General features: G+C 33.4%; 2 protein-coding genes across 2 annotated transcripts; one reads left to right on the top strand and one right to left on the bottom strand.

Annotated features, from left to right (window-relative positions):
• The first annotated feature begins 1,658 nt into the window (after window positions 1-1,658).
• On the top strand, window positions 1,659-6,245 carry LOC110604209 (haloacid dehalogenase-like hydrolase domain-containing protein 3). The gene is made up of 4 exons (XM_021742346.1): window positions 1,659-1,885; window positions 4,534-4,819; window positions 5,131-5,337; window positions 5,710-6,245. Exons 2-4 carry the CDS (start codon window positions 4,550-4,552, stop codon window positions 6,004-6,006), a joined length of 774 nt encoding a protein of 257 aa, XP_021598038.1. The 5' UTR covers window positions 1,659-1,885; window positions 4,534-4,549; the 3' UTR covers window positions 6,007-6,245.
• A 1,775-nt stretch (window positions 6,246-8,020) lies between these two features.
• LOC110603018 (cationic amino acid transporter 5) lies at window positions 8,021-10,270 on the bottom strand. Its single transcript, XM_021740659.2, has one exon. The coding sequence runs from the start codon at window positions 9,911-9,913 to the stop codon at window positions 8,153-8,155; it is 1,761 nt and encodes a 586-aa protein (XP_021596351.1). The 5' UTR covers window positions 9,914-10,270; the 3' UTR covers window positions 8,021-8,152.
• Between the last annotated feature and the right edge of the window lie 7,178 nt (window positions 10,271-17,448).

The following is a 17,448-nucleotide window of genomic DNA, read 5'->3' on the forward strand; positions in this document are numbered from 1 at the left end:
TTAGTATAAATATATATTTTAACTTAATTTATTTATATAAATCAGTTTTTTATTGTTAAGAAGTGAAGTTAATTTTATTTATTTCTATTTACGTGATTGAAGTTATATATTAAATTATTTAAATTTAAAAAATAAATCTTAAATTTGTAGAGAAAATAATTTTAAGAGTAATAATTAAATTATTTAATGGATTTTATAGATTATTTAATTTATAAAAAAATAAATAAATGAATGAATTTAATAATTTATCATTATTTTTAAAATTTAAAAAATTTTAAATATAGATCAAAACATAAAAATTAAATAATATTTTTCAACGAATAATAGTTTAGGAAACTCATGTTAAAAAAAATTTATATTTAATATTTAATATAAGTAAATTAATTTAATTTGTAAAATTTTATATATGTTAAACTTTTTTATTGTTTTACTTAAAATTAAATTTTAATTTGAGAAATAAATATTTTTTATAAATTAAGTGAAATTAAAATTCTCATTGATAAAATAAAATTGGACTTTTTTAAATTCGTTATTGAACGAGTTTTATGGTTGACTCATTCATTATGAGCCTTATAATTATTTATTCACTGTTGAATTAGTTTTTTGATTAATCACTTGTAATGAAATGAACCTTATTAGTACTTATTCATAGCAAGATGAATTTTTCAATTCATCCAAGATAGAAATATGAAATCAACTTCAATTTTACTAGAAATGGTATAAATATTACGTTAATTCAACAATGTTTTTTTTTTTTTTTTTTCTGCAAATGGGTTCACAGTTTTGGTGCCCAGAGCTAGGGAACACATCTTTCATCGGGTAGAGACGTTAGACAACCCATGTGGAAACGGACTTTTGGGGGTTGGTAAAATCCTAAACCAGGGACTAATTTGTAAATACCTGCTAACTTTGAGCCGCTTAATAATACCACAGGCAACCGTCCACGGTTTTGGACTTTTTTACCAAAAAACTTCTCATTTTTCAATGTTAGAGCCTCAGCATTATGAGCCCCATCATTCTTTTCATATTTATCATTTTAGCCCCACAACTTTCCAAATTTTTATTTGTTCCCTCCCTCTGGTATTGTCCTCCTTAAATAAAAAAATTTACATTTATTTATTTTATCTAAAACAAATTCAGATATATGATGAATTTGAATCTATTCATATGAAAATTATTTTATAATTATGAAATTTTAGCCAATTTTCAATATAAAATTAATTAAATTAACCTAAAATATAGAGTTTATTGTATAAGGGGTGAAGATTGAAATTCAAATAACTCATTTAGAAAAATAAATGTATTTAAAATAAAAAGGAGGGGACTAGATTATTTCATTTGAAAATTTGCCATATGTCAAGATTTCAGAATAGGTATTACTTGTACTGAAATCTTTAGATTTCACTTAAAAATCATTCCTTTTTTGTATAAAAATAACTTTAAATGGATTAAAATATTTGTTTTAAACTGTATTTTCTTGGTACATTTTAAAGGAAATTATAAATTTATCCTTCTAAATTCATATATACCAAAACCACACGAGGAAATGAACAATCAGAAACAGGGGACAGGACAAAATCACAAATTGTAATATCGTCCGAGGTCAATAATGCAAAAACATCTATTATAGATTTTCAGAATATGGAGATGTAAACCACGTCTCTCTCTCTCTCTCTCTCTCTCTCTCTCTCAAGACTCATGATTTCTAGTGTATATATATATATTTATATATACAGATAGAGGCAGATGCAGGTGAAGTGATCCCAGCCCCTCAGCTTGCTTTTAGTTCCGTGCAGTTGAATATACCTTCGACGTCTTAAGAAGACAACAACATGGTGGCGATTTCGAAGAAACAATTTTGATTCCTTTACATTTCAGCTTCTGGGTACGTCTCATTTTCAGTATTTCTTAAATGCTTTCTGCTTTTTTTTTTTTAATTTTTTTTAATTTTTTTCTGGTCGCCTGTAGTATGTTAATTGACCTTGATAGCGTATCCATCTCTTTTTTCTTTTCTGAGGAAGTTAAAGAAAATTATATTCCTGTGTTGGGTTTTTCTTTTCAATGCAGGATCTTGATATTCTTTTTGTTCAATAAGAGAATAATGGAATATGTACAGTATGGAGCGAATTATTGATGCAATCTGTAATTATATTTAATTGAATTTTGCTGTTGATCTCCATTCTCTACTTGATGATGCTTTCATGCTTGGTTTAGGCATTTTAATCTGGATTTATTTTCTATGAGTAATTTGATGGATTAGATCTTGAATATATTTAGTATTCAGAATCGTGTTAAAAAGAACAAGATGGGAGGAAAAAGATCTGGGTAAGTGAAGATATATATATTTATATGCATCCCTATTATAGAATGTGATGTGTGACCTGTGGTTGATGCCAACTGACATGCTGTTAGCAATATCATGGTGTTGGACTCAATGGGTACTGTGTTGTATGCATGTAATCTGTTAAAAGTCGTGAAATTTTTCTTCACACTACAGTTGAAACCTGCACAAAATAAAAAATATATAATTGAATGAATAAGTAAATTTGGCCTTAATGTCACTTGTGATGATCGAAAGCTGTTTTTAGCCTTTGAAAAGTTATTTTTGTTTCCTTTTGTTTTTTTCAGTTTCCAATGTAATACTGTAACATATAATTTACCTATAGTTTTACTGCAAATACTTCTTTATTTTGATTTTTGCTGAAAAAATAGTTGTCATGCTCTTTCTTTGCTCTGATTGTACACATTGGTTTCATCTTTTGCCTAACAGTTAGATCAAGGTTCATTACTGTGAAAATCCTTGGAGAATGCACGTGAAAGTTGAAATGCAATTCTCAACCTAGGTGCTTTGTTATGATACATTTAAAATATGTTTCTGGAGTTACAAATTTTATGGGATTTCTTCATTAAAATTGAATGTAGTTTCACGGTCTCACAACATTTGAGATTGAAGAATTGTTTTCTGGTTTTTGTGTCATATCTAGTAATGCTTCTCAAACTGTAAAATAAAATAAAGAGAATGATTGTTGATTTGATTAAGAGAGATTGTAATCTTGTTTAAAGAGTGATTGTTGAATTGGTTAACCTTCTTCTATATTTTGTGTGATTTATGTTATGTTCTTCTTTGTGATTCAAAGCTTTTGCTAACATCTACAAATTTTCTGATGAGTTTTAATCCAAAGATATAGTAACTTGTCAATTTAATTTGAATGTGCTTGCAATATGTAAAATATATAGTAATTGCCTTTACCATTGGTGTGCAGTCCATCACATTTCAAGAGATATATCACTGGCTCGGAACCTGGCATAACCTTTGTTTATAAATTAACATGTTATTTTAAAGAGCTTGTAGTTAATTTATTTCTTGACTGTTTGCCATTTGTCACATGCTGATGTTTAGGACCAAGGACTTTTCATTGAGTTGTTCATGGAATCTGTATTTAGTTGGATCAATTGATGAGATACATTTCTATGCTTTTTTCTTTTATCTTTGCCGGTGTTTCAGTTATGATTTAACCCTTGAGCTCTAATATGGCCCTTGTATCAGTTATTTTATGCCTGCCTCAACTTCATAAATTGCAAGCCAAAGGATAGAATGTTTGTTAAGGTCCTTCTTAATTTAATGGCTTTGGCAGAAATAAAAATTTTTCGTTTTGAATATCTTTTCCTTTCCTTTTCAGCTGTCCTGCTTGCTGGCCAATCAATAAGATTGGGTATACGATGATCATATCAAGTCCATTTATCTTAGCAATACCATTAATGTTTTCCAAATCTACTTCTATTACCAAGCATATCTGATTTCTTTCTCTTGATCTATTTAAACTTATCATTGTTAATTTTATTTCGTTGCCTTTGAAGTATTATATTATTGATTGTAATATATGGAGCATGCAATTAATAGTGGGTTTTTTGATAGGCTCATGTTTTTCTTATTATTTAAATAATTTGATTTATTTGTGAACCTTTGCAGTTTGGGAGAGAATCATAGTGGTAGTCGTGCTATTTATTTTTTGATGTCAATATTTCCATTAGAAATAATTGAGTGGCTTGAATAACAAGGCCTTCCCATATGATATGTATAATGTTAAAACAAAACTGTTTGAGAAAATTTTATATGTTATGCTCATGTTTTTCTCAACATTCACACAATGTTGATTCGTCAAAGCTTTGAAATTTGAAAGAGATTCAATCTTGGCGCATTGTTGTTTGATATCACCTATCCATTAGAAATTATTGAGTGGCTAGATTAACGATGCCTTTTTGTTGATAAGTATTCAAACAAATTGTTTTAGGAAATTTTGGATGTTGAAAACAGTGTTTCACCAAAAGTTCATTAGTTGATAGGAAGTTAGTTTATTAAGTAATGTCAAATAGTCATGTTAGTATAATGTAACCCATTCTTCTCAATCATGCAGTCACAGGCTTCTTGTCTGATCTGCTGAAGGAATCACTCATTTCATGATGTTTATTTACTCAAGCAAATTAAGCTGAGAATTGAAATTTCCTCAATATACACTTTTGGTGTCCTCCCAGGTCTAAAACTTATTGCATGCTTGATGCAATGTCTCTCTTGTCAAAATTACGCTGCATCACTGTTGATGTCACTGGTACACTCATAGCTTACAAAGGCGAGCTTGGTGACTACTACTGCATGGCTGCAAAATCTGTTGGACTGCCATGCCCTGACTACAAGCGTGTGCATGAAGGCTTCAAACTTGCATATACAGATATGGCAAAAAAGTATCCCTGTTTTGGGCATGCAGCAAAAATGCCTAACATTGTCTGGTGGAAAACATGTGTGAGAAATTCCTTTATCAAGGTATATAATTTAGCAACTTTATCTTTTGGGCAATCCATGTCTTGATCGATGACTTGTTGCTGATAATTCTGTCACATTGCCACGATGCCTTTATTTTGTTTAGAGAAGAGAAGCATTACAACATTCCCTTGGTGGATATATCAGCATGACTACAGTGGCTCTTGACCACATGTAGTGCACATTGATGGTGTGACAATTTAGATACAAAAGAAACATGTTACTTCAAAGTTGGGTTAAATATGTTATTGTCTGTTTCTGTGTCTGTAGAAAGTCAGCATAAAGTTTTAAGAATGAATTTTGTTTTCTTTCAGGCTGGATATGATTATGATGAAGAGACATTTGAGAAAATCTTCAGGCGCATATATGCCTCATTTGGTTCATCTGCACCTTATACTGTCTTCCCAGACTCCCAACCTTTCCTAAGATGGGCACGTGAAAAGGGTATTCTAGTTGGGCTTGTTAGCAATGCAGAGTATCGTTATCAGGATGTGATTCTTCCAGCCTTGGGTTTGAATCAGGTGAACAGACATTGTCTTTTGTAACAGTGTTAGTTTTATTCTTTTATTTATTAAAAAAACTTTTGGATCTTTTCCAAGTCCATAGTTAGCTTGTAACGGGGCTTCAGCTGGTTTTAGTTAGTCTAATGGAGATATGGACTTTACTATGAAAATCCCAAGGAAAACTACTAATTTTGCAAATAACTACAGAAATATATATGTATATGAAGAATCACCATGGAAATAGCTTTTATGCGCATGTATGTATACGTCATTTGAGGCACTAAATAGGCAAAAATGCTTCAAATTTGATGCTCTCTTAACATCCCCATTTTGATCACAAAGTAAGCCTAATAATGCCATTACTATGAATGTTCTGTTTTTGAAAATCAGGGGTCAGAATGGGACTTTGGTGTGTTCTCTGGTCTCGAAGGCGTAGAGAAGCCGGACCCAAGGATTTATGAAATTGCTCTTGAAAGGGCTGGAAATATTGCACCAGAAGAAGCTCTACACATTGGGGATAGCATGCGGAAAGACTACCTGCCGGCGAAGAGTGTGGGGATGCATGCATTACTGTTGGACAGGTTTAAGACTCCTGATGCTGAGCAGTGGAGAAAATCTGGTGCAGTTGTGCTTCCTGACTTGGTTTCTGTACAAGAATTGCTCACCTTAGGCACATTGACATGCTGAGGGGCTTATTTCTTCCCCAAAGGTGATGTCTTGTGCATTTTTTCCTCTTAGAAACGAAAATTTGCAATTCTTGAGTTGATGGTCTCAATATCCTTGACATTTTATAGCTTTGTATCATCATCTCACAGCAAATCAAGACCAAAATTTTCTGGGATTTGAGGGGAAAGAGTGAATGCCATTTCTGTCATAGTATTATTAGAAATATTAATAAAGCCAAATCGTTGTCAAATTCTAAAAAATGTTTGCAACTCTTTCCTTTCACATTTTGATAAGTTGCTGTTTGGTACAAATAATGAAAAGGAGAATGGAGCTTCTGTTTACTGGGCGAGGATCGAGAGGATGAGGAGTTGCAGAGTGTTAGGCATTATGCTTGTGGATTAGTATGAGAGTCGATATAAGAATTAATTTGGCAGGAATATATGTGTTTTCAGTTCTCTGTCTGCTTTATCCTCCTCTTAAATTCATGTTTTATTTTTTTCTTCTATTATTTTGCTCTGGAGTTCTATTTTCTATAGTCTTTTTCTTAATTGGAATCACAGCAATTAATATTCAGCCGTGGCAGAGGAAACATGTTACAAGAGCAGAGAAAAAAGAGAGCTTCTTTTTGGAACCTAAGCATCATCAGGGAGGTCGTAAGACACAATTACTGAATTTTTTTTTTCTTTTGTGACTGGAGTAATAGTGATACATATTACACATTCAAACCTTCCTAAACTTTATGAACCAAACTTGAACTTGCTTTCCAGGCATGGGCTGGCTGATATACACATTCCATGGGCCTAAAAATAATGTAAAATAACACTAAGGTCCAAATACACAAATTCCAAAATGAGCCATGGCCTTACATGACCTGAACCAGCTAGACAGGCCTATTTGCGATGGTGGGCATGTTGCACTCATGTTGGCCATGCAGGCAGCATGCCTCCTCGCTCCATTGCACTTGTTCCAGTAAGGATCACACACTCTTTCTTGAAGCGCTTAAATTTTTAAACCTTTTTGCCCAAGTTCTTGTAAGGTCTAGGAGGCAATGCAATGGCTTTGTTTACTCCATCTCCATCCGCATTAGCTCTCTCCTCAAAAAGATTTGATATAAGATTTGAGACATCTAAAGGAAATAAATAAAAAACGTTAAAAGTGACTGAAATTAAACGCGCATTTTCCTTGATTCTCTCCAAGACTTTGAAATGGACCATTCCTTTCCGGTTTAACTTAGATTTTGGTTACTTAAAAAACCTCTCCATTTAGAAGTCCACATTTTTGCATTTTTAGTAGTTTAATTTGTTCTTGAAAACTTTTTTTTTTCTATTCCTTTGTCCTTTATTTTTTTTATTTTAATTTCAAATTACCTTGTGTTTTTTTTATTAATAAATGTGCTTTTAGAATTTAATTTAACTTAATATTAACTCTTAAAATTTAATTCATTTATAATTGATATTAAGAAATCAACTAGAATTTTAATCCTAAAATGCAATATTAGGACTAGGTTCACTCCCACCCCCCTTCCCTTTCCCTTGATTGGTTGAGTGGACCTCAAACAAGGTACTAATGGGAGCTTGCTTCATCCTAGCTTTTCTTTGTGCTTTCTCTGGCCTGATGAGATGACCTGAAGTTTAGTTACAGTAAAAAGCAACAAGTCCCATGGACTTCCTAAATCTACTAAAACCAATTTAATTTTTATTTTCCTTCTATTAATACTAATTCTGGAGAATCTAGCTTGTCATGAAGAGCTTTTGTTGGATTTTCAGCGTATCATGGGCTTCAAGTTATCCAAGCTATGCATCATTATTTGGTTCCTTCTGCAATTATCAAGGCCACCGATGATTCTTTTGAGCTCTTCAAAAGTTTCTTTGTAGTACATTTTTCTCAAGGAGAATGTTGCACCTTACTGCTTTGCTAAAAAGAGTATGCAGGATGATACTTTTTTCCTTTAATCCTTTGACGCTATATAGTTTTGTAATCTCTTCCTTCTCATCTTGAGGTCTTGTTTGGACAATGGTTAAGTGATGTCAATTCATTTCACAAATAATAACTAGTGAGAAAGAGCAATCTTAAATGCACAATTTTGTTGCATTAGACAAGGCCCAATGCAAATGGGTAAGGATGCAAATAATTCATAATGTTACAGATTATTGATCACATGGTTTTATCAAGGCCCTTTTTCACTAATGTCTTCATTCTTAACTTCAAATGAAGAAAGATTCTGTTCTTGATGGGCCATGTCATAGGTTGCATGAAGACCAAAAAACACATAGTAAACCAGCATTACAACTGTGCAGATCCCAAATCTTACAAAAGCCTTTGCTCCTAAAGATCCCATGAGAAAGATGTTTGTTGCAATAGACAACGATGGCAGCCATGGAACAAGTGGAACTCCCCAAAATTTTGGTTGTCTCTGCTGTTGCAGTGTCATCTGAATTCCCATTGTCCCAAGGAACCAAAGAGGAACAGTGATGATATATCCAATCCACCCACTGGGCTTCAGTCCCCAATAAGCCGAAGTGCCCATCGACGATGCCATAATTATAAGCAAGAAGGCGATGAACTTCAGGAGGTTGGCTCGTGGCGTAGTTTCTCTCACATAGTATCTCCTCACCAGAAGTGCAACAGCCATCATCATGAAGATAAATAGAGTGCTCAGTGATAACAAGCTAGCCAAGACGTCAAGGCCTGTGAAAAAAGCAATGAGAGCACTTGAAATGGTGATCAGAAGCGTGGCATTTATTGGTGTTCCTGTCTTTGGATGAACGAGAGCAAACCACGGCGGAATCATGTGGGCTCGTGCAATATGAGTTGTATACCGGGCTTGTCCGAGAGCCCCCACTAGAAGAACAGTGGTCATCCCCTTGAGTGCTCCGAGCGCTACTAGAAACTTTGCCCAAGTCATCCCAACGCTCTGAAACGCCATTGAGAATGGTGCATTTTTGTCGATTTCTGTGTATTTCTGCATCATGCTTAGTGAAAGTACCATCAAGCAGTATATAACAATAATTGTGGACATTGATCCAAGCAGGCCTAATGGGATGTCCCTTGATGGGTTTTTTGTTTCTTCTGCCATCGTGGCTATATTATCAAATCCGCCATAGGCAAAGTAAACAATTGCAGCTGCTTGAAAAATCCCTTTAGCTCCATAAGGCAAAAAAGGTGTCAGATTCGAAGGATTGGCATGAGCAAATCCTGCAATTATCACAAACAAAATAACTAAGGTGTTCAGTGCAGTTGCTATCCAGTTGAAGAATGAAGTTTTCCTTGTGCTGATCATTGCTATTGTTGCAGAAATTATTAAAACCCCAACAGCAATAGGATCCAGGAGATTGAAATCTTTCCTTAGGTTTGTATGTATGCGTAAAGAATTGGAAGGACGGTTCAGAAGAGTTGTGAAGTAAGAAGTCCACGCTCTGGCCACTGCTGCACTGCCCACAATGCTTTCGAGCAGTATGTTTCCTGCCGTTATGAATGCTACAAAGTCTCCTAATTCAATTCTTAAGTATGCAAATGATCCACCTGCTACTGGGATTTCAACTGCAAATTCTGTGTAGCAGAAAACAGAGAGCATAGCTGAAATTCCTGAAGCAACATAAGACAACACAATTGCAGGTCCTGCATGATCTTTCATTTCCTGGCCACTGATCACAAAGATGCCTGCTCCTATAACAGAACCAAATCCAAACCAGGTGAGATCCCACCATGTGAGGCATCGTTTCATGTCATTCTCGCTTTGTTTTCTCAGCTCTTGGATCTCATTGGCATCATCTGATCGACTTAAGAGACGGTCCCTGAAACGAAAACCCGTTTGGGCTAATGCAGAGCGGTAGTTAGCCCAGCTTTGGAATGACTCTTCTGGTAAGAAATCTTGTTTTCTGAGTCTCCAATAACTTCTGGTTTGGACTTTAGCACCCTGTTCTTCCATGGAATCCTTCACTTGATTCTTCTGTATTCCACGGGATTCTGTGGTGTAAGATACTGATATGAGCTATAATGATTCAGTTGTTGTGGTATGATTTGTGGAAGGTGAACTTTGAACTTCTTATATGTAGATTTTCTCAATTATTGATCACTTAATCTACAATTAAAAAAAGAAAAAGAGCTAGGCATCGTTTGTTTTGAGGAAAGTGAAAGAGGAAGAAAATCAAATGTCTCTATTTCCGTGCTAGTAGTATGATATCCAAACAGAGCTTCGTAAGTTCCCTGTGCTGCGGTTGACAGTGGGTGGTCCACTGGTTATCGGTCTTTTAACGTTGCAATGAATAGACCAATGCGGGTTTGGTTCTCATCCGAAATTGATAATTCCGGTCTGTGAAATTAGGATTTTAATTCAACTTCAGCATTTTTAGTGGTTGAAAATTTTTTAAATAAAAAATAAAACCAAGACATGGAATAGTTTGGGATAATTTACATTAGACGGTGTACCGACTTAGCATCTATAATAGTAAAATTATCTAGATTTCATATATAATATTTAATTTATTTTTTAAAGATCAATCAAATGATTTGTTTTATTTTTTAAATATTAAAAAATTAATAACATATTAAAAATTAGAGAAAAAAATATTTTTTTAATTTATAAGTTACACGCCAGAAAAAAAAAAATTTAAGCCATACTGTTGCAGCAGGTGAAATGATATTTTATATAAATTAAAGAAATTTTATATTATAAAATAGATATATGTATTTTACTATTATAATATTTAACGTTTGTGTAAATTACCATGACCTAGTTTATCTAATTGAAGATAAAAGAGTGATCAGATTTTAATTTTAAAATTGAATTTAATGTGATATCAAATCTAAAAAGATGAATGCAATAAAAATAATATTATTTTTACTAAGTAAGCTAATACTATTAACACCTTTCCAATTAGATTCGTATAACTTAACACAATATTTAGAATCATAATATTTATTATTTAAAAAAATCATAATATTTATACTATGAAAAAATAAAATATGAAAAAAATTGCACCAAACCGACAACACGTAGCATATAACATAAAAAAAACACATAATTATTGAGATGTAAAGTTAAAATGCATTTCCACGTGCAAACAAATATCTTTACACATTTACACAATTAATGTATGCTCTGTAAATGGTAATAAACATTTTTCAAACTCGCGCGTACTGCATTAATTCCTCTTTTTAGTATTAAATAAATTTTACCTATGTGTATGACTCTTAGACTATTGTCATTAAAGTATATCAACTTTAGTTTCTACTATAAAAATATATGAAAATTAATTATATTCTCATAAAAGTACATATGTTCTATAATATTGGGTTTATAAGTTATAAAGTAATATCGATATTACTCATCAAAAAACTTAAAAAAGAAATCGCCATGTTATTTTTTAGTTCTCAAAAGAAGTAGGAGAACCAATAATTTTATAGGAAATTGATAATTGTAAGTCACGTAAGGATCAATGTTTTTTTAGAAATCTGACAATTGTAGATTATGTAATCTATATGTTATAACTTTTAAAATTCATGTACTTTATTCCTACAATTCAAAGTTTATATACTTTATTGTTATAATTGATAAGCTCATGTATGGTTAGTAAAATTGAGCATTTTATTATTGGTTATACAATCTCTATTATCTGTTTAATAATGAGAGCGAGCAAAAAGAAGAACAGTAATCGATTTTCTTCCACTGCCTGAGCAATTTTATTTTTGATTTTGCATGTATCGATTGTCTATGTATAAGTTTTTCATCTTTATTATGGTGCGAGTTCCTTTATGTTTGTTGGTTGTGGATATAGTTTTGGGTTGTTGGGTCTCTTTTTGGTGGTTGGATATTTACAGTGTCTTGTTTTTAGGACGTTGCTTTATTGTAAGTCATGCATCTGTGACTATCAGCAATTATGAATGCCATGGCCAAAGTTTTCTCTTCTAGCACCGGAGATATTGAAACCGTAAGTTGCTAGTATATGAGTTCTTTTTTTGGGTTTTGTTGTTCTTTATTAGGACTGAATGTCTATTGTCTTGCCTCTTCCTACTAGTGGTTCCTTTCTCTTGTTGGATATTGTGTTTGTATCAAGCATGTTGTGGCCAAAGTTTTCCCTTCTAGCATGGGAGATGTTGAAACCGCAAGTTGCTAGTATATGAGTTCATTTTTTGGGTTTTGTTATTCTTTGTTAGGACTACATGTCTATTGTCTTGCCTCTTTCTACTGGTGGTTCCTTTCTCTTGTCGGATATTGTGTTTGTATCAAGTATGTTGTCTTCGTATTCTAGGAATCTTGGCTTTTGGATTGCTTTCCTTTGATCATATCTGTTTTGTTATTGGTTTGCTTATCTTATTGCAGGTTTTGTTTAGTTGGCAACGACAATACCTCTTGCTTTGGTGGTGGCGATGCATAGAGATGAGTGATTGTATGGAAGAGCTAGAGCTCTTTTTCTAAGATTGAGTTTGTTGGCTTTCAAGTTAGGGAGCCCTTTGTGTTGTATTAGGGCCCTGATGGGCCTATTCTGTACCTTGCTTTATTGGGTTTTTAATGTAAAATCTTTTGTATGATAAAATAAAAATTATTTAATAGTTTAAAAAAATATAAATTGATGATTATTTTTAATTGTAAAATGTGGCTTATTTTTTGTTCTCTTATTTTCACTTCTTAGGAGACTTCTTTTTCTTTGGCTCTATCGGTTGTCCCTTACTCTATTCGGGTGAGGGAGGCCTTAGTTGTTCCCACTTTAAAGAGTGTGCTTTTTCTTTCCACCATTGGACAGAGTTATTAGATAGTCTTTTGATTTTCTTTTCTTTTTGTTTCACTAGATTTGAACTTCATGGAAAGAGGTTTCTATAGCCAGTCAAGAGGTAGTTGCATATTATCTAGTTATTGTCCTTGGCTTGTTCTATGGTTGTTTTTGTGCAGGGTGTGCTTGTGGAGCTTGGTTGGGTTTGATATTTCTAGAGATATTCAAAACATTTACATATAATTTTAGCGCCAAGTCCTTTTAGCTTATGAGAGATTGAGAAGGGGAGGAGCTCTGTCCTCTCTCTCCCGCCTATCGAGTCCATTGAGTTATTTTCTCCTTGATATTTATGCCTTGAGGTAGATTAATTAAACTATTTAATTATACAAATCACTGTATACCTTTATTTTAGAGTAGAAATTTTGTTTGATACCTTATAAATATCACCATAATTTTTTGCAACATAATAAAAAAATAAAATCCCACCAAGAATATTTATTTATCAAAAATAAACAATTTAATGAAATATAGTAATAAAGTTAAATAAAATAATAATAAAAATATTAAGAAAAATTTCATAATTTTTATGAATTTTAAATAATTGTTAAAAAATAAAAATGTCCTAACAGTTAATTTTATAAATATCCTAAAAATTAATTTTATATCACTAATATTTTAAAAATAAATTTTTATATTTTTTATGAAGATTTTGGTGAAAATCCGCTTTAAAAAACCCATTTGGAATGCTAAATAAATCGTATTAAATGATACTTCATTTAGTTTCAAACGACCAATCATTTCCAAAAAAAATTATCATTTAGACTTAGAAGCATTAGACTTATTCTAAGTGGCATGTTTCGTGCATGTGCAGATGTGAATGCACCAATCTAGATACATGAAATGTTTAAGTTTCCGACTAGAGAGAGATTTTACCATGATATTCAATTTGTTTTTTCTTTTTAATTCTAAGGCATCTAAGACTCAAACGAGAAAACACACTTTCATGGCGTGATGAGGATAGGCTTAGACTAGTCTTTTCCAACTTTTGATTTAGGGCTCCGCTTCTGGATTTTTATGATTTTTTAAAACTTTGAAATTTTTTTTTCACTCTTATTTAACTCAAATAGAGCATGCAACATGCATGTTGTTAAAAAGTTTGGCTATAAAGTATAAATATTTTTTTTTAGAAACTAATCATAGTGAGAGATAAAGAAACCTAAAGATGGGTTCATATGATCATGTTCAATAAATTCAAAATTGCACTAGAAAATTTCAAAATAATTAAATTTTAACACTTCTAACATTTTAAAAATACATGAAAATAGGAAATAAATATAATAATTCTAATATCATTGAATTGAAGATCACAAACCAACTCATGAATCCAAATATATATATATATCACAATCCATATTGTTTATGAATAAATAACAAAAATTTTACACACATAATTTAATCAAAGTATACACTCTTTTCTTTACTATTCATTTCTTTATGTTTTATTGCTTCTTGCTATAATAATTTCTAAAGAAATATTTGTAACAGCCCGGCCATCCTTCGTGACCGGCACTGTCTTAACATCCCCTCACCCTCACGGGCTCCGGGCAGGATTTGTCCCTCGGGAGAGCACCTACGGCCCATCTTACCCCAAGTGGATTTGGCCCAAATTTCCCTTTGGAAATTAGGTCGCCTCCCCCACTGCTCGAACCCTTGACCTCCCGCTTTAAGGGAATAGTCTGGTGAGAGTGAGTACCAATTGTTCCAATTGGAACAATTGGTACTCACTCTCACCAGACTATTCCCTTAAAGCGGGAGGTCAAGGGTTCGAGCAGTGGGGGAGGCGACCTAATTTCCAAAGGGAAATTTGGGCCAAATCCACTTGGGGTAAGATGGGCCGTAGGTGCTCTCCCGAGGGACAAATCCTGCCCGGAGCCCGTGAGGGTGAGGGGATGTTAAGACAGTGCCGGTCACGAAGGATGGCCGGGCTGTTACATAAAAGGCGCCTTTTATGTAACAGCCCGGCCATCCTCCGTGACCGGCACTGTCTTAACATCCCTTCACCCTCACGGGTTCCAGGCAGGATTTGTCCCTCGGGAGAGCACCTACGGCCCATCTTACCCCAAGTGGATTTGGCCCAAATTTCCCTTTGGAAATGAGGTCGCCTCCCCCACTGCTCGAACCCTTGACCTCCCGCTTTAAGGGAATAGTCTGGTGAGAGTGAGTACCAATTGTTCCAATTGGAACAATTGGTACTCACTCTCACCAGACTATTCCCTTAAAGCGGGAGGTCAAGGGTTCGAGCAGTGGGGGAGGCGACCTCATTTCCAAAGGGAAATTTGGGCCAAATCCACTTGGGGTAAGATGGGCCGTAGGTGCTCTCCCGAGGGACAAATCCTGCCTGGAACCCGTGAGGGTGAAGGGATGTTAAGACAGTGCCGGTCACGGAGGATGGCCGGGCTGTTACAATATTTGTATTATTCCGTTTTATATTAAACATAATATTGAGAGATATGTCTTTTAGTCTTGAAATGTATCTCTTTTATTTACCCATCTTTTGACTAAAAGATATGGATCTTAATGTGACCATTATTTTTCTTTTCTTTTCTTTTCTTTTTTATGAAAATAGTAAGCTACAACTCAATTTATATTACTAAGTCTATTAAATCCAAATTTATCAAAATATAGCCAATAAGAAAGCCAAGAAGGAGCAATTAAGAAGACCTCAAACCCAAGAGCTGACAAGGATGCATCCCCAAAAGCTGACAAGGATGCATTCTTTTCAAAAAAATTACCACTATAATTAGCTTCTCTCCAAATATGTTGTATGAACCTCCATGAAGTCGGCTATAGAATTCTGAAGAGCCTTTCTGCTTAAGATCCTTCCAAGAGAGCCCATAACTCTACCATCAAAACTGAACATAATTTCACTGAAAGTCTTGTTACCCACCTTCCACAATCATCTTATAAGAGGTCCCCCCCAACTATTGTTATCCCAAAGCTTAGATTCACAGCACCATATGAGTTTTCACTTAATCTAGCCACAAGGAGGAGGAGACTATTGAACTCCAATACTTCGTTTCTGATTCTTTTGGAACATCATCATATCCAATTCCTCAAACATCTGAATAGAATTCCTTACCATAACACTTTTCATTAACCACTAAGTTCACAAAAAGACTTTTATTCTAGAAAAGAAAGAGATTATGACGATTCCAGAACTTCCAAACAGCCACTCCAAACCAAATTTTCTTATAACAGTTTTGTTTATAGCTCTACAAGTATGTCACCCTTTGCAATTGTATATAAGAGAATGCTAGTGCATACAGTTGACCTTATTGCCCTTTCTACACGTTTTTATAATAGTATTGCAGTAAATAACTTGGGCAAATCAGTATGTGGACGTTTTCAAACAGGTATAACAATGTCTTGCGAAAGCCAATGACAAGTATAAAGCTGCAGCCGATAAACATAGGCGTTTCAAGTCCTTTAATATTGGTGATCAAGTTATGGTATAAACATGGTGAAGGATAGAAAAAACTTGACCTAAAGAAGATTAGTCCATTTTGTATTATTTATAAGATTAATGACAATGTCTATTTTCTTGTCCTCCCAAATTATATAAAAATTTTCAGGACGTTTAACGTGGCGAATCTATTTCAGTACTACCTTACTGATGACAATTCGAGTTCGAGTTCTTTACCCGTGGAAGAGAATGATACACATCAATTAGCCTTGAATTTTATGGCAGATATGGACCGGGCTTAACTTTTGCTATCGACATCCGTTGGAGGTCCATGATAACTTTTCAGAAAAGAAATTTCAAGATGCACAACTTTTAAAAGTGTGACTAGGGCCATAGGTTTGTCACAAAGTTTGAGGTAAAAATTTCATCGTTTAGAGGGTCAATTTTGTAATTTTATTATTTTTTAAAAAATTTTTTGTAATTTTTTATATTAAGATTTTTTGTATTATAAATAGCCATTTTCTTGGACGTTTGAGACATTTTTTAATTTTTGAGAATTTATTAAGAAATTTCGGTTTCTAACCTTTCATTTTCTGAATTTCGTCTTAACCAAATATTATTAGTTAAAATTTTTGACGGAACCTAAACAGTCCTATTTCATCCAGACCCCTTGATCTTGGCTCTTTTGACTTTCATTCAATAAAAGTTTTACATTTTTTTAAAAATACTATATATATATTACCTTATACCCTAATTTCTACTAGGCCTAATAACACATCAAAAATCTAAACCTTTTTGACCTTTTACATTTTAATCCACTAATTTTAATTTTGGCACAATTAACCAAATTTTTAAATTTTAAAGAAATTTCATCGAGACTAAGGATCAAAGTTAGGTGAAGTGTGCCCCATCCTAGGTGGCATGGTTACCTGTTTATTTTTATTATTAAAGGCGAGTCTCACTTTTCACATGTCATTTTAAATATTAAGGTAAGCAATATTCGGTTTGATTTTCCATTTGATTCGATTTTTTTCATCAAAAACCAAAAAAAACTAAACCAAACTAACTTTTAAAGATACATTATTTTATTATGTATTAATATAAATGAAAGTATTCTAATCCTAATTCATCACTCATCTCATCTCATTTTCCTCCACTGTTGCCGCTTCTTCTTCTTCTTCCTGCGATATGGATTTGAGTACAAGCATAATTTCTTTACTCCATGTATAGTCTCCTTCAAGCAACAACCGAAGGAGGAGATATGTCAATGAGTAGCCAAAGAAGGAGGAG

The sequence above is a fragment of the Manihot esculenta genome, chromosome 16 (assembly GCF_001659605.2).
Source record: "Manihot esculenta cultivar AM560-2 chromosome 16, M.esculenta_v8, whole genome shotgun sequence".
Taxonomy (NCBI): domain Eukaryota; kingdom Viridiplantae; phylum Streptophyta; class Magnoliopsida; order Malpighiales; family Euphorbiaceae; genus Manihot; species Manihot esculenta.

Bases quoted from the DNA above. Each gene is read 5' to 3' on its own strand.
- LOC110604209 (XM_021742346.1), top strand. From the start codon at position 4,550: ATGCTTGATGCAATGTCTCTCTTGTCAAAATTACGCTGCATCACTGTT. The intron at 4,820-5,130 runs GTATATAATTTA...GTTTTCTTTCAG, and splicing joins TGAGAAATTCCTTTATCAAG to GCTGGATATGATTATGATGA. The intron at 5,338-5,709 runs GTGAACAGACAT...TTTGAAAATCAG, and splicing joins CAGCCTTGGGTTTGAATCAG to GGGTCAGAATGGGACTTTGG.
- LOC110603018 (XM_021740659.2), bottom strand. From the start codon at position 9,913: ATGGAAGAACAGGGTGCTAAAGTCCAAACCAGAAGTTATTGGAGACTC.